General features: G+C 40.2%; 2 protein-coding genes across 6 annotated transcripts in view; one reads left to right on the top strand and one right to left on the bottom strand.

The window, feature by feature from the left end:
• Positions 1–10,546, bottom strand: part of TRAPPC9 (trafficking protein particle complex subunit 9) — a 397,590-nt gene extending 387,044 nt beyond the window's left edge. For 2 of the 5 annotated variants that reach the window (XM_058177411.1, XM_058177412.1), the window contains exons 1-2: positions 10,330–10,473; positions 6,458–7,058 (exon numbers count right to left, since the gene is read on the bottom strand). In XM_058177411.1, coding sequence (XP_058033394.1) covers positions 6,458–7,058; positions 10,330–10,384 — 656 coding nt within the window. In that variant the 5' untranslated portion in view covers positions 10,385–10,473. Of the gene's footprint in view, positions 1–6,457; positions 7,059–10,268; positions 10,475–10,503 lie in introns of those variants that run through there. The other 3 variants (XM_058177413.1, XM_058177415.1, XM_058177414.1) reach the window with 3 other exon arrangements.
• A 947-nt stretch (positions 10,547–11,493) lies between these two features.
• CHRAC1 (chromatin accessibility complex subunit 1) lies at positions 11,494–13,877 on the top strand. The gene is made up of 3 exons (XM_058177420.1): positions 11,494–11,682; positions 12,528–12,654; positions 13,234–13,877. Exons 1-3 carry the CDS (start codon positions 11,536–11,538, stop codon positions 13,359–13,361), a joined length of 402 nt encoding a protein of 133 aa, XP_058033403.1. The 5' UTR covers positions 11,494–11,535; the 3' UTR covers positions 13,362–13,877.
• The last annotated feature ends 11,795 nt before the right edge of the window (positions 13,878–25,672 follow it).

The raw sequence follows: 25,672 nt of genomic DNA, 5'->3' as shown, positions 1-25,672 counted from the left end.
ACAAGTTGCCACCAGAAGTTGTGAATTCTCCAACGCTAGACGTTTTTAAGAAGAGATTGGACAACCATTTGTCTGAAATAGTATAGGGTTTCCTGCCTGAGCAGGGGGTTAGACTAGAAGACCTTCAAGGTCCCTTCCAACTCTGTTATTCCATTCCATTCCATTCCAACATTCCATTCCATTTTCTTCAGTTCAGTTCAGAACTTCTTCAAGGGAAAAACCAGAAAGTCCAGTTGCCTTTTGAAAAAGCACCTTTGGGACAACCATGACCTGGATGGCTGGAGAATCTCCGTAGATATTCCCCACAATGCTTTGTGGGATCTCACATCTAGACTTAGATATAGTCCATATTCTGGACAGATGTTCCTGTACACCATACCAGTTTCTTGGTTGTGCCATTCAGTGTATACTGTTCCTACCTGCATCTTACACCCTGTCACTATGGGTTGGACAGTCTCTGAGGCCTCTCTGCACAGCCTGCACCTTGGGTCCTGTCTAGTAGGTAGGTCCTGCTTCTATGGAGCTTAATGCTTGTTCTTGTGCTGCTAAGATTAGGACCTCAGTGCTGTGTTTTAGTCCAGCCCTTTTATATAGTGGGAAACAGAAAAAAGTATCTAATTTCCATTACAGTGATTAAGAAAGGAAGAGCCAGAGTAAAGATTCCTAATCAAGAATGTCGGTACTGACAATGAAATGTTGGTAACACTGTTGCTTAGCATAAACTAAATTGCATCTTTTTGGGTCTTTGTGTTTCCTAGAAATGAACTAAATCCCCACCTTTGCTTTTCTTTAGACACATGATTAAAACTATGGCTAGGTCATTTAATCTATTCTGAAAGCAACCTTGTAAAATTGTCTCGAATGATTTATCTATGAATGAAAATAGAGTACATTCACCCCCCAAAAAATGCACAAGCCGTCTCAACAGAAATGAAAAAGTGACATGTTGAAGATCTTTCTACTTCAGCACCATGGACAGTAGGATGCCAAGCAATGCTTTAAAAATAAAGCCGGCACCAATATCTATCACATCATAACACTGCTCTCAAAAATCCCCACTGATTTCAAAAAGTTTATTTTGAAGTATGGAATAATACTGTTGGAGAGGTGAGACATAGTGGGAAATCCTCACAGAACTGACTTTATTGTTGTTTGTGTTCAGGACAGTATCATCAATAGGAATGTACCTTTGAAGTGAGAAAGAAAAGAGTATTGATCAGAAAGCATGCATTTCAGAATTTTTGTAGGGTTTCACTCTACAACTTCAGCTTCAAATTCTGAGTTTTTGAGCAAGGACTGCAAGCATAAACACTAGGGTTCTGGATTCAAAGGGATAAAAATACTTAGAAGCGTACAGGGTGTGCACAACTATCAGCAACATTTTAAAGCAAACATAGAGGGAAATTGCACGATCCTGAGAAAAGCAAAGCTGCTTTAGAGAGCTACTGCTTTACTACCATGTGTACATTCATGTACTTTGTTGTTCTCAAATTCAAAGTACAGACCTAATAAATAAATAAATAGACAGGCATGTGCACATGTTCACACTTAATGAAAAGAGAACTGTTAGAATTGTAAGTATTTTAAAAGGAAATTCTGCCTAGAAATACAGTGCCTTAAAGTCCTTGGATCAAAACAATTTATACAGAGTTACACACTGAGGTAAAAAGAATGCATAGTTGTACATAAAGGTAAAGGTAAAGGTTCCCCTCACACATACGTGCTAGTCATTGCCGACTCTAGGGGGCGGTGCTCATCTCCGTTTCAAAGCCGAAGAGCCAGCGCTGTCCAAAGACGTCTCCGTGGTCATGTGGCCGGCATGAGTCAATGCCAAAGGCACACGGAACGCTGTTACCTTCCCACCAAAGGTGGTCCCTATTTTTTCTACTTGCATTTTTTACCTGCTTTCAAAACTGCTAGGTTGGCAGAAGCTGGGACAAGTAACGGGAGCTCACCCCGTTACACGGCAGCATTAGGGATTCGAACCACCGAGCTGCTGATCTTTCTATCAACAAGCTCAACGTCCTAGCTCCTGAGCCACCGCGTCCCCCTATAGTTGTGCATAGCTATAGTTAATACTATTATTTATTTCTATTTCTATCACAACAGTCTCAGCTCCAACTTTTCTCAGTGGTTAGAGCAGAGGTCAAGCAAGCATTTGGGTCCCTAGTATAAGCTCTTAAAAGCTGCTTGCTCTTTGTTATGTAGCAGTGTAGCAAATGGAAACAAACTGAATCTATGCAAGACTACTAAATTTAGGCAAACATCCTTTTGTGCAGAGAAGACTATATTCATGATAATGAATGACATTTAATGCTCAAAATAACGTAATTTATTTTTGCCTTAGTGTAATGGGCAACCAATCAAAGAAGAAAGAAATCAATCAAGGTAATCAAAATAGAGAGGATGGTTAGCACAATACAAAATGCCAAATTATATTATGGCTTAACATTACGACTGATGTAGGTCATTGCAAACTGTATAGATCTAATATTCACTTGTATGCATAACATTTTAATCACATTTAATGATATAAATTTACCAAAGGATGCTTCTCATCCTACTTATATAAAGCATTTAATTATACAGACAGCAAATCCTTGGTAACATGGGAACAATTTTCACATATTTCACATATTCCAATCAAATAAATATCATTACTTTTGGAGCTGGAGAGCTTTTATTTTCTGCATGTATCACCATAAAATGCATTATTCAATATCAATATTCTGATACAAAATAATTATAGTCACTTTCTACTGCTATCATCGAAATGTATTTCCGCAATCTATTAATCAGCCACTGCACATAAAAGGATATTGAACTAGCTTTGAATTGCTGAGTAAGAGCATTAAATAATCTGGTTTTAAGCATGTTAATTTTACGTGATTCTCCAACTATAAATTTATATCCTCATTCAAAAGCTGTAAATTACATAAATTACTTAAATAATCCTTTTTTTTTCCTCACTGAAATAACAATTTAAATTGCTTTACTTAAATGATTCCATGTTGATGATAATAAGAATCACTTCTAGGCAAACAAGCACAAATTAAATTGTACTGTAAATGAAAAGAGATGAGTTTCTGAAATGTTAATCTATCCACAAATGAAAGTACTTATTTGGGGAACAGGTTGTCTAGAAAAAAGAATGTGTTTATACTGTTGCTGTATTCTTCAAGCAAGTCCTTTTTCTCTCATAATTTTTGGACTTAAAATAATTCACAAAACAGGTGTATGGTGTCATGTAGTAAGACATCGTATAGCTGAACTTTCAAAACACAAACTCCCTCACCAAAGCCTCACAAGCAAAATTAAGAATCATGACCCTGAAGTCTGTGTTCAGATTGAATGTTCCTTCTCTTGTCCTTCAATTCTTGTGTCACACAACAAGATATTCGGTTGGGTCTCTCAATTTTCCGTAAGGTAATAATAATTTCAATTTGTATGGCTAACCGTCTCATCTAAGCAACAAATTAAATTAAAACACTTTAAAAATTAAAACAATTTAAATACTAGTGTAAATGTCAACCCTGAGCTGGCCTGACCGAGGCCATTTTGACCGCTTCAGTGTAGTATTGCTTACTATGGATATATTACTTGGAACCCTGACAGTAAAAACGAACTGTGAAAAGAAGGCATCCACCAAGTTCAAATGTGCTTCCTATGTAAAAACAAATTGCTTTACCAAGAGTTAGTGGAATCATTATCAAAGCAGCCAAATTGTCTGAAAAGCTTTATAAATCATTTATATTTATTTGGGAGTCCCTCTGGACTTGTGGCTCTTGCTCCAGGAGTGTGGGGAGAAGGTGTGGCTAGAAAGGCCTGTGCCCAGCTTTGGCTACTACACCGAAAGTGTACTAGGTAACTAGGTAAGTAAAGGTAACTCATATGTATATTACCACCTGATTAGAATACTACAATGATTCTGCACCAGATTGCCTCACAAACTGTAACTGGGGTCTAGAATACAATGGCCTGCATGCTTACTGGCATCTTATGCTGGGATCATCTATTTTCAGTCTCCTGCATTGGTTTCTGGGAACAATTTTAAAATGCAGGCTTTGACCGAGAAAGTTATTTTTTTGCCTTAGCACCTGGGTCCCTGCAAGACTCCTTATTTCAATGAGAGTTGGACATTATTTGTATTTTCTCACATTTCGACTAGCCTTGTGGTGCAACCAAAACAATCTGGAACTGAACACACTCAAAACCGTAGAAATGGTGGTAGACTTTAGGAGAAACCCTTCCATACTTCCACCTCTCACAATACTAGACAACACAGTATCAACAGTAGAAACCTTTAAATTTCTAGGTTCTATCATATTGCAAGATCTAAAATGGACAGCTAACATCAAAAACATCATTAAAAAAGGACAACAAAGAATGTTCTTTCTGCGCCAACTCAGTAAGCTCAAACTGCCCAAGGAGCTGCTGATTCAGTTCTACAGAGGAATTATTGAGTCTGTCATTTGCACCTCTATAACTGTCTGGTTCGGTTCTGCAACCCAACAAGAAAGACACAGACTTCAGAGGATAATTAGAACTGCAGAAAAAATAATTGCTACCAACCTGCCTTCCATTGAGGACCTGTATACTGCACGAATCAAGAAGAGGGCCGTGAAAATATTTACAGACCCCTCACATCCAGGACATAAACTGTTTCAACTCCTACCCTCAAAACGACGCTATAGAGCACTGCACACCAGAACAACTAGACACAAGAACAGTTTTTTCCCGAAGGCCATCACTCTGCTAAACAAATAATTCCCTCAACACTGTCAAACTATTTACTAAATCTGCACTACTATTAATCTTCTCATAGTTCCCATCACCCATCTCTTTCCACTTATGACTGTATGACTGTAACTTTGTTGCTGGCAATCCTTGATTATATTGATATATTGACCATCAATTGTGTTGTAAATGTTGTACTTGATGAAGGTATCTTTTCTTTTATGTACACTGAGAGCATATGCACCAAGACAAATTCCTTGTGTCCAATCACACTTGGCCAATAAAAATTCTATTCTATTCTATTCTATTCTATTCTATTTCCCAAAAAAAATGAATGGCGCTGAAGTCAGAGGGTGCTGTTCCAAAGAGCACTGGAGTAGTCTCCCACAATAGCCTCCTCCTTTTGTTTTCAGAAAGATTATCTGAGCCTCGTGGTTTGCTTACCAACATTACTTGCTGACATTTCGTTACCTGGTAAGGTAACATCATCGTTGCCTGTGGGGTGATGAAACCAGCAAGCAAACAAGAGCTTGCTAAGTGTCACATGATAGTGTTGTGGTCCGCCAACAGCCTGTGGAGCTGGCAACGGAGTCGGACAGCAATGAGGCTGAGGAAGAACATGGGCCAGTCCTGGAGGCTGATGAAGGCCCGGATGAGGGCTCTGCATCGGAGGCAGAGGTAGGGCCAGGGCCATCTGGGAGTGATGTGTGGACTCTGAAGCCTCCAGAGGCTGACAGTAGTGAGGCAGAGGAACAGGAGGAGCCTATTCCTAATGTATGCATGAGAAGAGTTACCAGAAGGCAAGAGCAGCTAAAGCAAAGAGGACGACTCGGGAGTAAGGCCAAGAGATGATTGGCCCCTCCCATAAGGCTTAAAAGACAGTAACAGTATTTGGGCTCTTTGCCGGAAAACAACATTGATAGAATTGCTCTTTGTCTTGCTGCATTTATTTCTTGTCAGCATCTTTTGCTTTTGAACTTTTGCCAAGAAAAGACCAAGATTGGTGGTAAGACTGAAGAATTATGTTATGAAGAATTTGCTTTGATTTAGTTTGGACTATGCTGAGAATGAGTTAAGTCTCAGCTGTTCTAATAAAGTTTGTTTGTTTTTGAACTGACTGAGTCTACTACCACGTACTTGGGCCTTGGTCACAACAGATAGTCAGATGGATGGCATATAAATTTAATAAATAAATAAATCACCAAGCTCAGAGGGCATCAAGGACTCCACATTTCAACATTAGCTACATATAGTCTTTCCATTAGAAACCAGCAACACTGATAATGTTACCTAGTTGAGTAATGAAATGATTGCAAGAAAACAAGCTAAAAGAGCACCAAGGATCCCACAGTTTGACACTAAGCTACAAATATTCCATCAGTACATCATCATTTATCCTTTTTTTTTTTGTCATATTATTAGGTATTTTATTTTGGCTACAATGTGCTTTCAGTTTGGGTTTTATGATTCATGTTTTCACTTCTTAAGCTATATCGCGTAGATTGCCAAGGGTGGATGACTGCAGTGGGATATAAATGTAAATAAATGTAATCTGATAATGAACACACTGAAAATGTTGGAAAACTTTAATTAATTACTGGTAGCATATGAAATTCTTTTTTAAAAATTACACAATTCCTTTCAGGAATAGTCTTTTCTTATCTCCATACCCGAGGGCAAATATTTTTAGAAGATCTGTATATAAAGTGAATCTACTTACCTACTGTCTGTATCCAGGCCAACAAAATCTTTTTTTTCAAAAGGAACACACAGAAGTGGGATCTTATCTCCAGATTTATCGATAGCTCTGTCAAGACGTTTGGACTCCAATACAATGAAAAGAGACTCAATGAAGTCTTCTATTCTCTTTTCCACATTTTCACATTCATCATAACTAGGATAAAATGCCACATCCGTACGAGTTTGCTCTGCAATTTCTCCCTGAAGTCCAAAGACAAACAGCCGGGAATCATAAAGGGTTGAGCCATAAATTTCTTTTTGAAGGTGGAATTTTTCAAAAGTTTGAGGCCAGTCTTTTCCAGAGGAACAATCCGTGATGGTTATTAATCCCACAACTTTGCGATGCGTCTGAAAATCTCCCCATTCGTTGTTTTCTGGTGGGTAATGATGTCTGTAGCGGATATAAAGAACTCGCTGAGAGTCACGGACATTGATCTGACTCACTGTTGAAATTCGTTTGTAGATCTTAAAGAAGCTCTCTTCGGGAACAATCCCATCTGGCTGGACCACAACTAATAAAGTTTGATGATCTTCCGCACACTGCATGTAATCCGGGATGCTCATTTTGCAATTTATGTACTCTAATGCAAACATAATAAAACACAGAAGGAATAAAACTTAATAAAATATAGAAGGGGAAATGTGCAGCATTTCTCAACTTAAGAAGTATTTGTTTTACGAGTGATGCCTTTCTGAAATATTAGACCTATTATATAAAATTACAAAAACTTCAAGCTTCATGCTTAAGCGGTAGGCAGCATTCGAGCCTTAGTCCCATCGGAACAGAGAAGAAGAGGATGCATCATGGTTTACTAAGCTCTTACTTTATTGTGCTATATTGACATTATTTACTGAAATACTTTTGCTCTTCAGCAGAAAGACTGCAAACTTGGTAAAAGATTTCTTGGAGTTGAGCATAAGGTTTAGTTACTTCAAAAAAAGATCCAGGAGGTTTTTCTAAACAGGCCAGTCTGAAAGGCACAATATAAGTGGATGGGAAAGAAAAACACAAGTATCTCATAAGGATAAACTGAACTCAGTATCCTAAATCCAAAAATGGCTAATCTCATCACAGCCATGGTGCCCAGTGGTTAGAATACAATATTGCAGGCTAACTTTGCCCACAGCCTGGATTTTGATCAAGGTTAACTTTCATCCTTCTGAGGCCAATAAAATGAGGATCCAGATTGTTGGGGGCATGATGCTGTCACGGTAAACTGCTCAGAGAGGGCTGTAAAGCACTGTGAAGCAGTGTACAAGTCTAAGTGCTATTGAGTGAGCTTTGTTTTACTGGAAATACTAGGAATTCTTTCTCATTCAGATATTAACTTAATATCTAACTACATGGTGAAATGGGAGGCAAACAAATACAATAAATAAATGTGGAGAAATCCAAGCTTTGGAAGTTTCTCTCTCGTGAGATAGGATTTGATGAGGCTGGAATATATCATAAATATTTACGTTAGTAATTTGCCATGTGATGGTACATCCAAGCTTCCATATGAATTTACACCAATAGCTGATAAAATATAATACGCACTTTAAGCTGCAGAAAGCTATTCAAAAAAAGGGACTAACAGATGAAACAGTAAAAACTGGAATGGCAATATATAAAGGCTGATCCACGCAGCACTAAATCATGATCGGTGAGTTAAATGAATAGCCTGTTTTTGAAATAAATACCAAACAACTTCATTGACTGGATTCACATAACACAGACCCACAAATCAGCCAATTATATTTTAGCTAACAGGGAAAATGAATCCACGCATGTTACTTCATGAGTACAGCCCTACCTACAATTTTTTTTTTAATAAAAACTCAAAACATGACTAAAATGAAGCATCTAGTAAACCTGTGATTTTTTTTCATGTACTTTTCTACATGCAATCTGTAGCAACCAGGAGCTACGCAGAAAAAGTCTGTGGGTTTTCATGTGCCGGAATGTTCAAATTAGGAGAGGAAAAATGAAGTTTTCTCTTCACTAATGTGCCAAGCAATGTATCAAAACATATATTTTCCTTTTTGTGCTCAAAAGAAAAATGTCATTCCCTGTTCCTCCCATATCCTTCCCAGCAAGCAATTTGCAGGCTGATACTCCTTATTAAATTCAATGAGTATAGATGGATTTGTGTATATACAGGACTGCCACAAATTTTACTCCCCAACTGTAAAGCTACCTGTAATCACACATTTATCAATTTCATTTGTGACCACATTCTTTTAAACTCAGTTAAAAAATTAAAAATAACCTTGTGTTCAGCTTAACTCTTGGCAAATTCACGGACATAAATATGTAGTTTTCTTGACAATAGAGAAGTGTTTTGCCACTGCCTTGTTCCAGACCCACAAGAGTGGGCTATATTAAATGTTAAATTTTACCTTATTGGTTATTAATGACAAAAGAGAATTAGAAATAAGAAATAGAAATACCTTACAGAAACAGGTACAGGAGGAAAAGTAGTAAAAAAAACCATTTTATTTTCTTTTTTTTTTCAGAAATCCAAGTTTGCTGTTTTACTTTGATGAAAAATTTACATAGAATCAAATAGAATGGAATGGAATGGAGAATGGGAATGGGAATTCTTTAATGGCCAAGAGTGATCAGACACACAAAGAATTTGTCTCTGGTGCATAAGCTCTCAGTGTAATACAACAGTGATAGATCATTATTATAGTCACCAGATAGGAGTCTGATTTGATTTTGCTTTACATTGGGATTCGCAACATAAAAGGCACAAATACAAAAATAATCCATAGATTGTTTTCCAAGAAAGAGGCAACTTCCAAATTGTCCTTGTTTTCAAACAAGTCATCATATACTGTTTGGTCACTTTGGATAATCTCGATAATTTGAATAAATTATTGATCATTAATGACAACAAAGAATTAGAAACAGGTACCTTCCAGAAATAGGTAAGAGGAGAAAAAGTGGTACAGGGCAGGCTCATGAAAGAGCCTGAATGGTAAGCATGAAACTGCTTCTGGGAAGGTGTAGCATGAACTTCATGAAAGAGGAGATGGATAGTTTTCCTTCCCACTCAAAACCAGAAACTTCAAACTGCTTCAAATCCTACTTTTAGGTCCCTAAATTGAATGCCCCCAACCGGCCTCTGTCCACCCAGGACAGAGTATGCATACAGGGAGTCCACGAGTTACGACCACAATCGAAACCAAACTTTATATTGCTAAGTGAAACACTTGTCAAGCGAGTTTGCCCCATTTTATGACTTTGCTTGCCACCGTTGCTAAGTGAACACTGCCTCTGTTAGTAACAGTTAAGTGAATCTGGTTCCCCCATTGACTTTGCTGGTCAGAAGGTGGCAAAAGGTGACCACAGGCCACTGCAACCGTCATCAACATGAATCAGTTGCCAAGCATCTGAATTTTGATCATGTGACCCAAGGGATACGGTTACGGAAGTCACTTTTTTTTTTCAGAGCCGTGGTACGTTGCACTGTCGCTGAACAAACTGACATAAGTCGAGGACCACTTGTATTTAAGAGAGACGCCAAGCATATGGGCAAAAAAGCACAAGTCAGGCATTGAGACACACCAAGACACAACAATACGCAACTCCAAAGCATCAAAGAGAAGAGTTTAAATTTGCAAAATCTATAAGTAAATGTATATTTTGGACTTCAGTCTCCATCATCTCTGCCTCTTGGCCTGGCCCTAAACATCTGGAAGAAACCCCCCCCCACCCCAGGCTCCCTTAGCCCAGACTGGGCAATCCCGTACATAGGCCACACTTCCCCGATTTGACGCCCTTTGGAGTGTGCTTGGGTTACCACAAATCCCATCATCCCCAGAGGATCTTTGCACTGGAATCCAAACATGCCAGGAAGGTACCGGAAGGGGAGGGGGAGTTAATTTCGGAGCTTCCCCGCCTCTCTCTCCCCCACATCACAGCACCAGCCAAGGGAAGAGGCGGCTTGGGTCCCCCGAACCCCGGCACCGTCTCCCTCTCCAGCTTGCCCGGCCCGCCCTCCCCGGCCCGCTGAGGGGCTCCAGCGGCTCACCCACCACGGCCGGGGCGACGTAATAGCTCCGCCTCTCCCGAATGCTTCTGACAGAGGGCGGGGCGGGTGGGCGGCTCACTGCGCAGCCGCCAACTTTCGAGATCACTCGGGGTTGGACGCGCATGCGCACTCAGCTCCTACTCAAGGCTTTTGAATGGTCGCTATGGCGACGGCCGGGCGGTTAGGGGCGACCGTTAAGATCCCAACGGTCGCTTGCCTGAGGGAGCGACGCTTTCCCCTCAGTTGTATGTTTTTAGTTAGGTGCAAAGGCTCGGAGACGATTGTGTGTACGACTGTTTTGGCCCCGTTTTTTTCTTCAGAAATGCGAGTTGCACCCCTCCCCCCCTCTCACGGAGCTTTCGTAAGGTTGAGGCGGGAAGACGGCTGGCAATTTTTCCTCAAACCGCCTCACAATTGCATTCGTTTTAACACAAAGGTGGTGGTTTGTTTGTTTTTTCCAAGAGACAACTGGATTTTCTTTGAAGACGTTTCGCTTCTCATCCAAGAAGCTTCTCCAGCTCTGAAGCAGCTTCTTGGATGAGAAGCGAAACGTCTTCAAAGAAAAACCAGAAAGTCCAGTTGCCTCTTGAGAAGAAGGGGAAAAAAAGCACCTTTGGGACAACCAGGACCTGGATGACGGAGAATCTCCACAGACATTTATTTTAACCTTAGTTAGGCTTTTCTGTAGCTTGGCAGGCATTGGTTGGTGGCCATTGGCCTGGATTAAACCACGAAAGTGGGTTATTAAACGAGGCGCGGCAAGGCAAAGCTGCCTCCGCCGCTCTTGGAGCGAACTGCCTTCTGGGACGCGTAGTCTTCCCTCTCAGAGCGCTCCGATTGGTTCCCGTGAAAACCAACCAACGTTCTAATCCCGCTAGTGCTCGCAATGCGCTTCCGGGATTGGTAGTTCTTTCTATCCCTGTGACGGCGGTTCAGCGGCAGGTAGAAACTACAAATCCCGAAAGGCCAGGCGGGCGCTTCCGGCCGTCAAAGATATCAAAGGGGAAAGTATTCACCTGATCTGAGGTAAACGAAGATGGCGTCGCGGTGGAGTGGAGTTTCTGGCGGGGGCGAGAATCGGTTGGTGTCGTTGCCTCTGTCGCGGATCCGGGTGATCATGAAGAGTTCGCCCGAAGTCTCGAGCATCAACCCGGATGCGATTTTCCTCACCGCCAAGGCCACGGTAGGTCCTGCGGGGGATGCCCCGGGGAAGCGAAGACGGTCCAGATGTGGCGGCTTTGTGAGGGGGAGTTTCCGACCCGCTGCACATTTGGAGGGCAGCGTTGCTCAAACTTTGAGACGTTTGAGACGATCCCTTAAGACAAGGAGCAATGGATGGAAACTAAACCAAGGAGGGATCCAACCTAGAATTAAGGAGAAATTTCCTGACCGCGAGAACAATTAACCAGTGGAACGCCTGGCCACCAGAAGTTGCGGTCCTTTTTAAGAGACTGGAGTCACTTGTCCGAAAGGCAAGAAAATTTCGTTTTAACGTATGCCGATTAGTGTACATTCAAATGGACAATAAAGTTATCCTAAGTTCTTAACGGTATAGGGTTTCCTGTTTGAGCAGGGGGGTTGGACTAGATGACCTCCAAGGTGCCTTCCAACTCAAATTCTATTTTCTGTTGTTGTTTGGGGGAGTTTTTTGCCTATGTGGACTCAACCAGAATGGGACAATTTGTCATGGCCACAACCAACTCTCCAAGGGATGACCGTCTGTGGGACAATTCAACTATTCAATTATTTAAAATAATTTAATCATTATTTTAATTTTGGTCATTCACATTTTGTATGGTCCCTCCTTTTGCATCTTTTGTTTAATGATCCTATTCCACCATTTCCTTGATATTAGTGTAACTCTTGTTACAAACGTTATGGCAAGTTGTCTCGCCATAACTTGTCCATGGCGAGTTGTCGTAGACCTGACTGTAACTCCCAGAATTCCCCACTCAGTTAACAGTAATTAACCAACAACCGTATACTCTCTGATGTGTTTGAGCTGTAAGCATGATCTTTTCCTTTTAGGAGCTGTTTGTTCAGTATTTAGCTACTTACGCTTACAAGCACGGCCAGGGCAACGAGCACAAGACGCTGACATATACTCACCTGTCACAAGCAGTACAGAACTCTGACACTTTCCAGTTCCTTGCAGGTCAGTCTTTACTTTGCTAATATCGTAACTGATGTGAAATAATCCCTAAAATAAGGAAAGGGGAATGTGGAATTTTTCCATGTCAGTCTTTAAAAACTGTTAAGGTTAATTTTTCTTTATTAATGGGAATTGAGCAGAAAGAATCCCAAAAGTATTTTGTTTCCTTATTGTTAAAACTATTGAGAATTGGAAATAGTTAAAAATGGTAGATCAAAAAAATAAATTAATGATGTGTTAGGATCTATTGGCAATTTCATCTCTCCAATATCATAATTGTGTACAATTATTTTTTAATGTAGCTGTTAACAAAACTTACAAACCTAGTCTATCCTAGATGGATATGCTAAAAATTGGGATATCCAAATTGTGTCACTACAACATTCTCAGAAAATCATTTTGTAATTTGTTTTCATTTATCAAATGTATGTATATGCCACCAATCTCACCCTGAAAACTCTTAAGAATTATTTCCACAGTTCAGTGAAAACCCTTGCAGTAGTTGGGACAGAGTGCAAATTACTTTTGTAGCGATTGGAAACATTTAATAAATTAATTAAAGAAGAATATTTTCTTTTCCAGATATTGTGCCAAAGAAAATCTTGGCAAGCAAATATCTGAAAATGCTTGAAAAAGAAAAAGAAGGAAAGGAGATAAAGGAGGAGAAAGAAGAGGAAGCAGAAGAAAGTGAGGCTGAAGAAGGATCTTGACAGTACAGCTTGATTTATGGCCTTGTATGTGAACACTCTTTAATGACTTATGATCAACTGAATTCTTACATCCTTGATCCAGTGTCAACTTTCAGAGTTAGAACTGACAACCTGTGTACAATTACCCTGCAAAGACTTCCAAGTGGGACTGAACATATTTGCGGATCTTTGTTTTGCATCTTCAGTTTATAAACATAATGTGGATGATTGCTTGTAATATACCAAATGTCCGTGTTAACCAAATACTGTATTTTCAATACAGAATCGTCTTCATTGCTCACATTGGGCAAATCTAAAAATGGGTAAATTCCTTTTATATGCCAATACTGAAGTTTTCTTTCCTTTCAATGTAAGTTGGTAAAAAAGGGTTCAGATTTCTTAAAAGTGAATTGTTTATATGACTAGTTATATATAAGCTACATTCAAATTATCCATGTTGCAAACAAAAAAAATACTTTCAATGTCCTCAGTTCATATGTACAATAATGTTACACCGATGTAAATAAATTTGGGAAATTTGAAAAAAAAATCTGTGTATGGTTTGAGATGACATTTATATAGCACAACACTGAGTAAAAGAATACATTTTTTTTTCTATCAAAAACACTTTTAACATTTCTTTTTCCTATCAAACATACCAAGTGAGGCTTTGGTCAATTTGTGTATGTATGTGGATGGATAGAGAAAAGGCTGAGCATTCCAACCAAATCAGTGCCATTTCTGGGGTAGGCATTCAGCAGTGAGAAGATAAAATTAACCCCTTTCTTTAGAAAGGGGAAAAAAACGATAGAAAAATATAATAAACTCAAGTTAAAAGATGTGCTACCAGTGCCCAGTTCTTTTTGAAAAGGAGCTGGATAGATTTATGGAACGGTTTTCAGAGGAGAAAACTCTTTATCAGCACAACCCCCCCCTCCACCCCGAAAAAAAACCCCTTGTAACTTAAAATCAGTGTGTATTTTTGCCACCTAAATTTATGTGGCTCACAGCACACTTCCAGTGGGTTCAGGAACTACAGTGGGCAGCCATCAGAAAAAGGGACATGCTTAGGCTGTGTTCCCACCTGGTAAATGATAAAATGGTTTACATGGGCTGACCTAATACAACCTAAACCGATTCATTCAATAAAACGTGGATTAAGCAAACCACGAGTTGTATGAATAGTTATTCTGAATGAAGTTCTTGAGATTGCAAACTCCTTACCTCCTATCTTGTAAACAAAACATTTATTGCCAAAGAGAAGATTCCATGGCAACATCTTCTAATCGGACCATATGGGTAGTCCTCAACTTTACAACCACAATTGGGACCAGAAATTCTGTTGCTAAGCATGGCGGCGGCTGCTGCGTGAATTGCGCCCAATGTTACAATCTTTTTTACCATAGTTAAAAGTGAATCGCTGAAGTTGTTAAATGAATTGTGGTTATTAAGCGAATCCAGCTTGCCCCATTTGTCAGAAGCCAAGTGTGAGGGTCACAAATTGTGATCGCATGACTCTGGAATGCCGCAACGGTTGTAAATACATGCAGGTTGCCAAGCACCCAAATATTGATTTTGCAGTGGTTGTAAGTGTGAGGACCAGTTGTAGGTCACTTTTCAGTGCCATTGTAAGTTTGAATGGCTGTTAAATGAACGGTCGTAAGGTGAGGACTACCTGTACGGTAAAATTATTGAATACCATTGTGAGACATGCAAGAAATGTGCTTTCCAATGATGTGTGACTGATCCAAACCACATTACCATGGCTTTCATCAGATTGTGGACGGCAAGTGCGGGAAGACTGCAAAACTTGAGCTCTTTGGATTATTAGTGTTAGAGGCACAGAAAATAATACTTTTGAATGTGTAAGTATGAGTAATTTATTGACATACTATGAGGCAGAAACAAAATTGACACCATACAAAATAACTTTATAAAATATCATTCACATGTTTCATCAAGATTTACAGCATTTTGAGCTTGTTACATGTCTTATGGTATGGAGGTAAAAAAAAAGAACACTATGCTAAATCTTTAGTAGCACTTTATAGTATATATATATATATACTATATATATATATATATATATACACACACACACATACACAAGGAAAAAAAACAAAGTACTGTCTAAGGTTAGTTTGTCATCTTATTGCAGAAGTAGTGCAAAGTATTTTTACTAGCAAGCTGTAAAACAAACATGGAAAAAGGAATCGCCCAAGCTTAAAAACAGGACAATAGATGTGGCATTTCACAGTCTTTTTTTTTTTTTTTTGGAAACTTCCTTCTCAGTTTTCTCCCACTCACCTTCCCAAAATTCTTTCCTCCATGTGACAACCCATTTAGGGAATGCAAAAGTCCACGTTAAGACAATTGGATCCACAGTATATCTTAAGCAACGAAACAAAAGGTTGCTCAAATTGGCTTGCATACGAATTCCAAATATGGCGCAGCTTTTGGTTTTGAGTGTGGCTCAGCTTCCCAGCTAGGCTGAGATTCCCAGCTGGTTTGTTAGATCAATTCTTGGTCAAGAAATCGTTCTTTAAAAACAAACTTTGCTTTTTACCAATGGGAAAGCAACCCACAGTCCCCCTCAATTTCAATCATGGCAAAACCACAGTCATGCAAGTATATATCAGAAGAGACCATATATTATTGCCTGTTTTACCGTCTTGGGATCCTTTTTCTCCCAATTTTATTGTGTTTTAAGAAAAAAACAGTTACTACAACAGTCTAGAATGCAAGGCAGACTTGATATCAACGTTGGACTAACACCAAGAAAGGATCAGAGTATCTAGCGAAGAGAGACCAATTCTAAAGTCTTCAGCCGAGCCAACAATAAAAAAAATTGATAAGCTAGGTAGCCAATAACAAGAACAACTAACAAAAGGACCCCCCCACCCCATCCCGCCCAAAAGCTCTATGAAATAAAAAGGAACAAAATGCAGCATTTTCAGGCTCGTGTTTCAATCTTGAGGTACCTGTAAGTCTTCTTACCTTCTGCCCAAAGGACTATGGTATATTAAAAAACATTTTAAAATTCTTTACCGTAAGCCAATTTACAGGACTTTACTGAAAAAGTGCAATGAGACTGATTCGTGTATCTGCAGCATATGAAATAGGATGGTTAGTCTTTTATAAAATATAGCTTTTCTAATAGACCCATTGGGGCAGTTCTATAGCACATTATTTTATTTTTTTTCCTCGTTGTTTGAGTCTTTCTGCAGCAAACCAAATTAACTCCTTATAGTTAGGATATATTTGTTGGTTTTTTTCACCACTATGAAAATTAACCCTCTTTTAAAGGAGACGATTTCTGTGCTGTATTGGTTTCTGTTTATAAAGTCAAATTTCCATTTCAAAAAAAAAAATAGTCTATTACAACTCAATCTCCCGCCAAAGTAACGATAAAGAGAACTTTTATCATATAAAAGGGCATTCAATCGTTCAGCGTCACTTGCATGTTTCATTCCCTTTCCTGACATAAACTCATACTCTACTTATTATATACAGGCCTGTGTAGAGTGTATATATGAGTAGTCACATATATAACATACACAGACACATGTTTTCACGCACACGGCTTACCAGAATTAGCCAGTCTCAATAAGCTAAAGTGGTTCAGCCATCCCTTCGGGTGAGGGACCAAGCAAGAAAACACAATTTTCTAAAGCTTTCTACAGCATCCATGCCAGGGCTGGGGTCAAAGGATCTCTAAATAAGCAGGCATACGGAAGGGACTTTTAACTACAGTTTACCTGGTTGGATGAAAACGGGCAACCTTGCTTGATAAACCTCCTGTGGATTTCACCACGCACGAAAAAGGGAAATGAACACAGGAGTCTCAAGAAAGGATAACCTAGGAGACGGTTATTCTGGTCATCCAAATGCAAACTATGTCGAAAACACCTGGTCTTAACCAAGAATATCGGGGAACCAAGTATCAAAATATGTTGTTTTGAAATTTCAAGAAACACATTACCAGCATTCTACTACGTTAACACATTTTTATAGTTCTAATACGCAAAAAAACAAAAAAAATACGCTTTCTTTACTTTGTTCAGAAATCCGACAGTTTGCGGGTTTTACTCTGACGAAGGATTTCCTTCCTCAGATAGGAGTCTTGGCTTGATTTTGCTTCGCATTGGGACTCACAACGTAAAAGGCACAAAAGACAAAAATAATCCGTAGGTTTGTTTTCTAAGAAAGGTCCAAATTGTCCTTTTTGTCTTCCAACGACAAATCATCGCATATTGTTTGGTCGCTTCAGACAAATCGCCATGATAATTTGAATAAATTAGCACCCAACTGCTTAATCTGAGGTAGATTCAAACCGGAAAGGAAGCTGGGTCCTCTCACCACCTGATTTGCCGTCAATTAATTGTGAAAGTCAGCTGTGAGATGTGGAAAAGCGCCTTTACACAGGTTGCAACAAATGTGTGTGTGAGTGTGTGTTCAAAAATAAGCAGGCATCTCTTTCACATCGTCTTACAGTCGGGGAAATTGAATCACTGTATATGAATCCCTAAGCTAGCCCTTTAAACAACAATTTGATCGAATTACTTCATATTTTTCCCCCCCGCATTATAACTTTGCATTTGAACAACTGTGCAGCCATACCCTGGAGTCAAACCCAAGATAATAATCGTAAAAATTTAGAATGAGGAGCTGACGCCGCATCCTCAGAAAACAGATTGGTTTTAAGCATAGAAATGTTTAATTAAAAAAAAGAAAAAAGGAGAAAAAAAAATCTTGTGCCTTCGCAGGAAAATAGTATTTTTTTTTTAAATACAGGTTTTTGCATATTCTGATTCTGGACTAATTTAATATATTTGTTAAGGCATAAGATAAAAGACACATTACCCCACATAGCATCTAGCAAGCACATAATTAACATTGCTTAACATATATACATCGTTAATACAAATTCTCCCACATGGAGCTTATTTTTTTTTTAAAAAATGTACAGAATGAAAGGTATAATCTACAACATCGATAAAGGAAGGGAGAGAGGGCAGAAAAGCAATTTCTCTAAGTGCTAATGTTACAGTCCTGCAGAGTCTGTGAACTCTGAAAAGGTATATACTTGTTAAGGCTGCAATCCAATGTCTCCATTCCTGGGGGACTTTACTATTGAAGAGACAATGTAGGATTGTGCTCTAAATATGCTTAAGTACCATTTGAAATAAGGCCAGCCACCACCTTTCTCTATTTTGGGGGGTGGGGGGGCGTTAGGGGGGTGGATGGGGTGCAATTCAATTCCTGCGAATGGGTGTATTTAAGTTCTCGGAGGTATTTTTATTCTCCTCTCAACAAACTGTGATTCAAACAAAGTGAAATCTGGATCCCGATGAAATCAAGAGGACAAGCTGTCAACAGCACGTCCCATGGTTTCAGCGGGGGTTAAGTCTGGATCCCACTCTTTTTTTAAAAAAAAAGACCCTGAAACAGTTTATTATGATCAGCTTAAAATATTCCCAGGAGATATCCACAAAATGTTATGCATACCAAAGCTTTAAAAATCAAATTTCATCATAGATTCTTTCCTCGGTTGTTTTACCGAATCCTTCTCTTATATTTTACTACTATGGATTTAGTAGGTATTAGAGGAAATCATCATTTTCATCTATAAGGTTTAGGAAGTCACAAGCAATAAAATCCATGCCTACCCACCTAGAAGACACATTCAGCAAGAAAGGTGCACCACATTTTAGCTCCTGTCTAGATGTTCTGATACACACCTAACCTTTACATCTTGAATACACAAATATCTATCTACAATTCCTTAATGGATGAATGCGCCCTGGGGGGGGCGGGGGGGGGGAGAACAGAAAAAACACATTTTTACAAGACACAAAATGAAGGACGGTGAAACGGTGGAGTGAACACATATGGAAATATACAGAATTTCTCATCAGACGTTTCTACCAACAGGAAACGACAGCTAAGGAATTTGTGGTCCATTTTCTTTTTCATCCTTTCAGTTTTAAAAGGTGTGCACATCACTGCCAGCTTATTATGATCAGAGGTAGGTCTTGTTTGGTTCATTACAAAGGACGGCCAACAACAACTAAGGAGAGCAACATCTTCCTTTGCAAGGAGCTCCTAAGTTCTGGCTGTAGTCTTTGGAGTATTGGCTCCTTATTCTGCTCTGAGAACATCTGCCTCTACTCAAAGCCTTCCCATTAAAGGGTGGCGGTTGAATCTAAGAAAGCCCATCCCCCATCAAGCTCTCTCTCACTCAGTTTTATTCTGCACAAAGGTCTTTATATTTCCTCCGGAAATTGAAAACAGGTCACCCTTTTCCCCAACCAACCAAATCCCCTGGATCCTAGTAGACATCACAAGGACTTTTTAAAATAAAAATGATACAGAGGGGTTCAGAACTTTGGAGGTCTATTCAGAAGGAACTATAAAGACAAGTTGAAGGGACAGAGACCATCTTAAGAGGCAGAAGGGAGAGGGAGGAGTAGGAGGAGGAGTAGGAGTAGGAGTAGGAGGAGGAGGAGGAGGAGGAGGAGGAGGAGGAGGAGGAGGGGAAGGAGGAGGAGGGGAAGGAGGGGAAGGAGGAGGAGGGGAAGGAGGAGGAGGAGGAGTCCCAGTTCCCCTTCTCATAAATGGGTGGCAAACTCAATAAAGGAGAATATTTGTAGCTCAAGGTTGAAGTGTGCAGCCCTTGGTGCTCCCTGAGCTTGGTTGTTTTCTTGCAGACGTTCCATCACCCTAACTAAGTAACATCATCAGTGCTAGTAAGGAGTGAGGTTCCTAGACCAAGCCAAGTCCCTCCCCCCCCCCAAAAAAAAAAAATCTGCTAGGGAATTTCTATAAACCTGGCACTCTGACAAATTAGCCATCAATAGACACAGGGGTATAAACAAAATCTACATGTGCAAAAAAGATGCCTGCCCACCAATCATCGGAACCCAGATGAGCAGAAATTAACTCCAAGACTAACACTAGTGCAGGGGTCTGCAAACTTGGCTCTTTTAAGACTTGTGGACTTCAACTCCCAGAGTCCCCCAGCCAGCAAAGCTAAGCAAACTAAGCTAAGCAAACTCAACTAAGCAAAGCTGGCTGAGGAACTCTGGGAGTTGAAGTCCACAAGTCTTAAAAGAGCCAAGTTTGCAGACCCCTGCACTAGACCATCAATCAAGAAGTAAGCAATACTCCAAACAAAGAACATACAAAAAAGCCCACAGCAAACAGCACAATCAATGACCCTCCAAGACCATTCTCATTAATGGGCAAGCCACTAGGCTATAAACTGAGAGCAAACTCCACTCCTTACTAGCACGGATGACGTTACCTAGTTTGGTTAATGAAACGTCTGCAAGAAAACAACCAAGCTCAGGGAGCATAAAGGACCCCTCATGTCAACCCTGAGCCTGGCAGATGTTTTGTGACAAGGCTCCTATCATGTTCTCAAAATTACTCTCCTCAAAAGATGGGGACTCACCCAACCTTATTTAGCTTCACCGCTCTCCTCTGGAGCCGACCTGACGTCCTGTCTTCCAACAACTTCTGTAACAATCCATGAATGGAGAGATGCTATCTTCTGTTCTAAGAAATTGCCCTCAAGCTTTTCCTGGGTGGGACAGATTCTGAGCAGGGGCGCAGAGAGAGAGAGATCCCTAATTTTAAAAGGACTGTTTCTGATAGGGTTGTTCTCGCTGACAGTTTGGCGGTTTCTCCCGTTATTCATCAGGCAGCTCCAGCCTTGGATATCGTGAGGAACCTCATCATGAAACATCATCAAAGTAGGAAAACAAACGTCAGCCAGGATCATTCGAGCATCCCGGTTCTTCCTTCCCCAGCACCAAAATCTGCAATGCCGGCTTCCTTAGAACCATGATTGGTAAAATCAGAAGTTAGCTTGGGGAGGAGATTGTAAAAGCACCCTCTTGAGTTACGTTCTCAGGAATGGAAAGGGATGGATGGAACGGGACATTCCACCTTGTGTTCAAATGTATAAAATGTCGACAATATTAAGTTAACAGTAAGTTCCTCGGTTGACTATTTACAGCACACAGCCGGAAGGAGTCATTATGCCAGTTTCAGTATACGGATAAAAGCCATGGTTTGCAAAGGATTCTAGAGAAGAGAAGAGAAGAGAAGAGAAGAGAAGAGAAGAGAAGAGAAGAGAAGAGAAGAGAAGAGAAGAGAAGAGAAGAGAAGAGAAGAGAAGAGAAGAGAAGAGAAGAGAAGAGAAGAGAAGAGAAGAGAAGAGAAGAGAAGAGAAGAGAAGAGAAGAGAAGAGAAGAGAAGAGAAGAGAAGGAGCTGAGGGATAGAGCACACATTCAAACCTGCGAAACTATTTCCTTCATTCTGTGGCATCCCCAGGCCTCTCCTTTTCCCTGGAAAGGGGCTGCCGGGCACTAAAAAGGCAGTATGAGCAAAGGCAGATCAACTATTTGACTTAATAGAAGAGAACAACTTACATTACAAAATGAAAATTTGCATGACAGATCTTTATTCTTTGAAATGCAATGGCCTTTGAGCGTCACGACAACCCACCGTTGAAATTCAAGAGAATGACAGGATGAGCTATGGCAGTGAGCTACAGTTGAAAGACCAAAATATTAGCCCAAGGATGGGAGAAGACCTCAGGTGGCTTTCTAGAGAATGACTGCTGTTCTTTCTCCTCTATGTGCTTGGCAAGAGGTGGGGGATATGATGAACAAGTCATTCGCAAGCTATGAAAGGACAGGACTACTTCAGTATAGAAAAATCACCAACGTTTTGGACCAGGGGTCTCCAACATTGGCAACTTTAAGCCTGGAAGACTTCAGCTCCCAGAATTCCCCAGCCAGCTTTGCTAAAACCCCTGTTTTAGACCACTCTGTTAATAACATCCTGATTCCAGAACTTGAGTTCATTTTTATTACCTATAAGCCATTTATGGATCACGGTTCCAACAGTGGCCGTTTTGATGGCAACAGCCAGGCTTCCTATCCCATTTTCAAACATCAGTTTTCTACAGTTTGAGGTAAAAGCACCTTCCATTTTAAAAACTGAGGCATAACAAAACAGAACATGCTAACGTGATAGATATTCAAGAAACGTTTTCTGCACCGGTGAAGGTTTATATAATTACTTGAGTCAGTAAAAACAGCACTGTCAAAGATAAGGTTTTAAGAAAAAAATATTTAAATAATATCTTTAGACATTTAACACATAATTTAGACCTGGAATAAAATCAAAACGTCTGAAGCACCTTCTTTATTCGATCACTGATTCTGCATGCCTGAGGGATCCATTTGGTGATTTCATAGGAAAAAATAGAAAATAAAATAAAATAAGCCGCGTTGCATTGAACGTTACAATGGATTTCCTCAGAAGGAAAACACAATAATGCCAACATTCTTTCATGTATTCTGATATAACTTCCTGGATCTTGGGACATAGCACCTCAAGGAACAAAACTTAACTTTTCACTGTACATAATACCAGTTGCCAAGGCTCAATATTGCCCGGTAAGAAAAAAAAAAGGGATCAAACTCACTTTTTAAAAACATTGCCTCATATTTTGCAAAGAATATGGCACCTCAGAAGTAAACCAGTCAGGCAGTTTCAGGACCTTTGGTGAAATTTGGCTATTTTCAAGTAACGAGATGTTTGCAATTTTAGAAAGAAAGAAAAAAGATGATCTGGGAAAGGAGGAGGTAGTGTTGAATCTGCTTGCTACATGAGGGATGGTCTACAGCAAGGGTCTCCAACCTTGGCAACTTTAAGACTTGTGGACTTCAACTCCCAGAGTCCCAACTCTGGGAGTTGAAGTCCACAAGTCTTAAAGTTGCCAAGGTTGGAGACCCCTGGTCTACAGCACTGCAACCTGATCTCCTCATCTATCCTACAGTGAACTTGCAGGAAGAAAAGCAGGAGAAAGAATGTAGAAATTTCAGCGGGATGCAATGACATCTCGCAACCTCTCAAAAGAAGCAGATCAGAAAACTCTCAGCGGGGCAGCACATCTGGCCCCTCAAGAAAACAGCTGGCAGAATTTCACCCGCGGGCACCTAAAAAACAGATGGGACAACCTCACCCTGGTGCCAGGACAAAACAGACTCAAATAGCCTTACTTGGGATGAGTTATTGTTAAGACATGGTTTATTCCTTGAAGGTCACCAGGCGAAGGAGCATCGAAGTCACACCCAGGTGACAGCTGTCCATATGGCTGTCCATTTGATCAGAATGACGATGTCATGGAGCAGTTAAGCATGAATAAAGCCAAAAAAGAACCATTTTGCTTCTTAGCTACTGATGGCAACGGACCCAACAATTGTTTGGTTTTGAGCCCGCAGTTCTTGCGAAATCATCTGAGAGGGATCACAGTTCCCTGCCCAGATGCATTCTGTGTAACTTTTGAGAAACCTGGACGACAATCAAGAAGGCGGTTTATCTTTGCACCACGGAGCTTCCTGTATCCAATTCTATTCGAGGAGCCAAGATGGGGAGAGACGTGTGTTTCGACAACCAAAGTGCATTTTGGGGGACAAGAAGGGACAGATACAGGCAGACAAACATTCACCAAGTGTATAAAACAAAATAAAGCCAGTGACTCTCAAATGGAAAAACTGCAAAGGCCGTTACGTACATTCAGACCTTCTCTTAACACTGTAAAACATGCTACTTGATACACGGACGTAACAACGAAGATGGACATTTATCTCCTGGTAAGGTCGAACACTATACAGTATATGCCAACAGCTACAGCAGATGCAAACAGAAAGTTGTTTACAGTAAAAAAAAAAAAAAAACAGTGCAATTATGTCCCACTTGAGTCTTTTTTTTTTTTTCCTAAGCAATGATGGCTACGATGCTTTTTAAACAGAGTTTTCAACAAACACCAAGGCAAAGGAAGAGAGACAGAAGCTTCAGTCTTGGCCGCAAAGAACTTTGCAAAATTGTCATTTAAACAAGAGGAGGGATGGCATTCGGAAAACACTCAAATTTAAAAAAAAAAATCACTCAACCTACACCTTCTCTCGGTACGGATAACCTATTTACATTTGTTTCTTTAGCTATGAAGACTTTTATGGCTTATATCGCCGCTGGATTTATTGTCTAAATATGAATGCTAGAGGCAGTTATTTCTAAAATCACACAGACAAAATCCAATCTCGCTTCCTTCCTGGGAAACTTTCCGAAAAAACCATTAACGTAAAAAGATCAGAAGGTTCCATGTGTTTCTTAAAATAAAAAAGGGATAAAACTTTTGCACGCAGAAAATTCCCAGATTCCGCCTCAAGTGTCTTAACTTAAGACACAAAACCTGCCACATGCTGAAGGAAAACCTGACCAGCCCTTCCAAAGCAAATGAATTAAAAATCTGAATAAAGGCAACTTCCCCTGTTGCTTCTTATTTTTTCAGAAGTCCTAATTCCATCTTCACGAGGTGGGAATTTTTGTTCCTTCTAGGGAGACAAGCCTTCATTGCGTTGCCTTGCTACTTTTGTCTACTTCCAATTACATTTGCAGAATGTAATTGGAGAAACACCATCTAGGTGGGTTGAGCAATCAATCCTTGTTCTGAGCTTCCACAGTCTCTCTAGCTTTCTAGAGCTGCGTTTGAGGGATGGGGGACATGGTCCTATTTCCAATCACGCACCAATCCTAAACTCAGCAAGATGAGTTACAACAGAGGTAGCTTATCTGCCACACTTTTGACCATCCACCGTCTAACCCCTACCTGGATGTCCACCTCGTTGCTATATTTGTTCAGTGGATTTTAGGCACAAGGGCAGGCTCTAACCGGTTACAGGAAAAGGATCCAATTTAAGCATTTGAGAACACAACGGGGGGTGGGAGGGAGGGGGGGGAGAGAAATGGGAGAGCGCGACACGCATCCTTCAAAATCCATCCGCACCTCAAGTCAACTTCTGGACATGTGTGAAGCACCACAAGCAACGGGTGGCAAATGATGGCATTTGCCATGTTTAGCTACAGAGTTTGGAAGGGAAGATATGGTGTACCCCAACCAAGTCAGCACCAAAAGAAGAAATAAAAGCTGGTATATATAAGTTTCATACCTGCGCTGACATTTAAAGAACCTGACCAGCAAGTCCACCACAAAATTATCTCGTCAACCCAGCTCTAAGCGAAAGAGGACGGCCTCCCCCTAAACCCCCCACCCCACCCCAAACGGCAGAAAATTTCATTGCTTTCTGTTTCACGGGCGGGCATTTTAAAAAAGGCACAAGAGACCAACAAGGGTACATTTTGCTTTCAAAAATAAAATGGTTCCACTTTACGCCTCGTTTTTCATTCCAGCAGGACAGGGTTCCTTCCTCCTCCTCCTCTTTGTTTTTCTTTTTTTCTTTTCTTTTCTTTC

The sequence above is a fragment of the Ahaetulla prasina genome, chromosome 3 (genome assembly GCF_028640845.1).
Source record: "Ahaetulla prasina isolate Xishuangbanna chromosome 3, ASM2864084v1, whole genome shotgun sequence".
Taxonomy (NCBI): Eukaryota; Metazoa; Chordata; class Lepidosauria; order Squamata; family Colubridae; genus Ahaetulla; species Ahaetulla prasina.
Note: the sequence above shows the minus strand (reverse complement) of the source record. Positions and strands in the feature narration are given on the sequence as shown.

What these genes read in the sequence shown, in the direction of transcription:
- CHRAC1 (XM_058177420.1), top strand. Translation starts at nt 11,536, where the DNA reads ATGGCGTCGCGGTGGAGTGGAGTTTCTGGCGGGGGCGAGAATCGGTTG. An exon ending in TCCTCACCGCCAAGGCCACG is followed by an intron (nt 11,683 to 12,527) that starts GTAGGTCCTGCG and finishes TTTTCCTTTTAG; the next exon opens with GAGCTGTTTGTTCAGTATTT. An exon ending in CACTTTCCAGTTCCTTGCAG is followed by an intron (nt 12,655 to 13,233) that starts GTCAGTCTTTAC and finishes TTTCTTTTCCAG; the next exon opens with ATATTGTGCCAAAGAAAATC.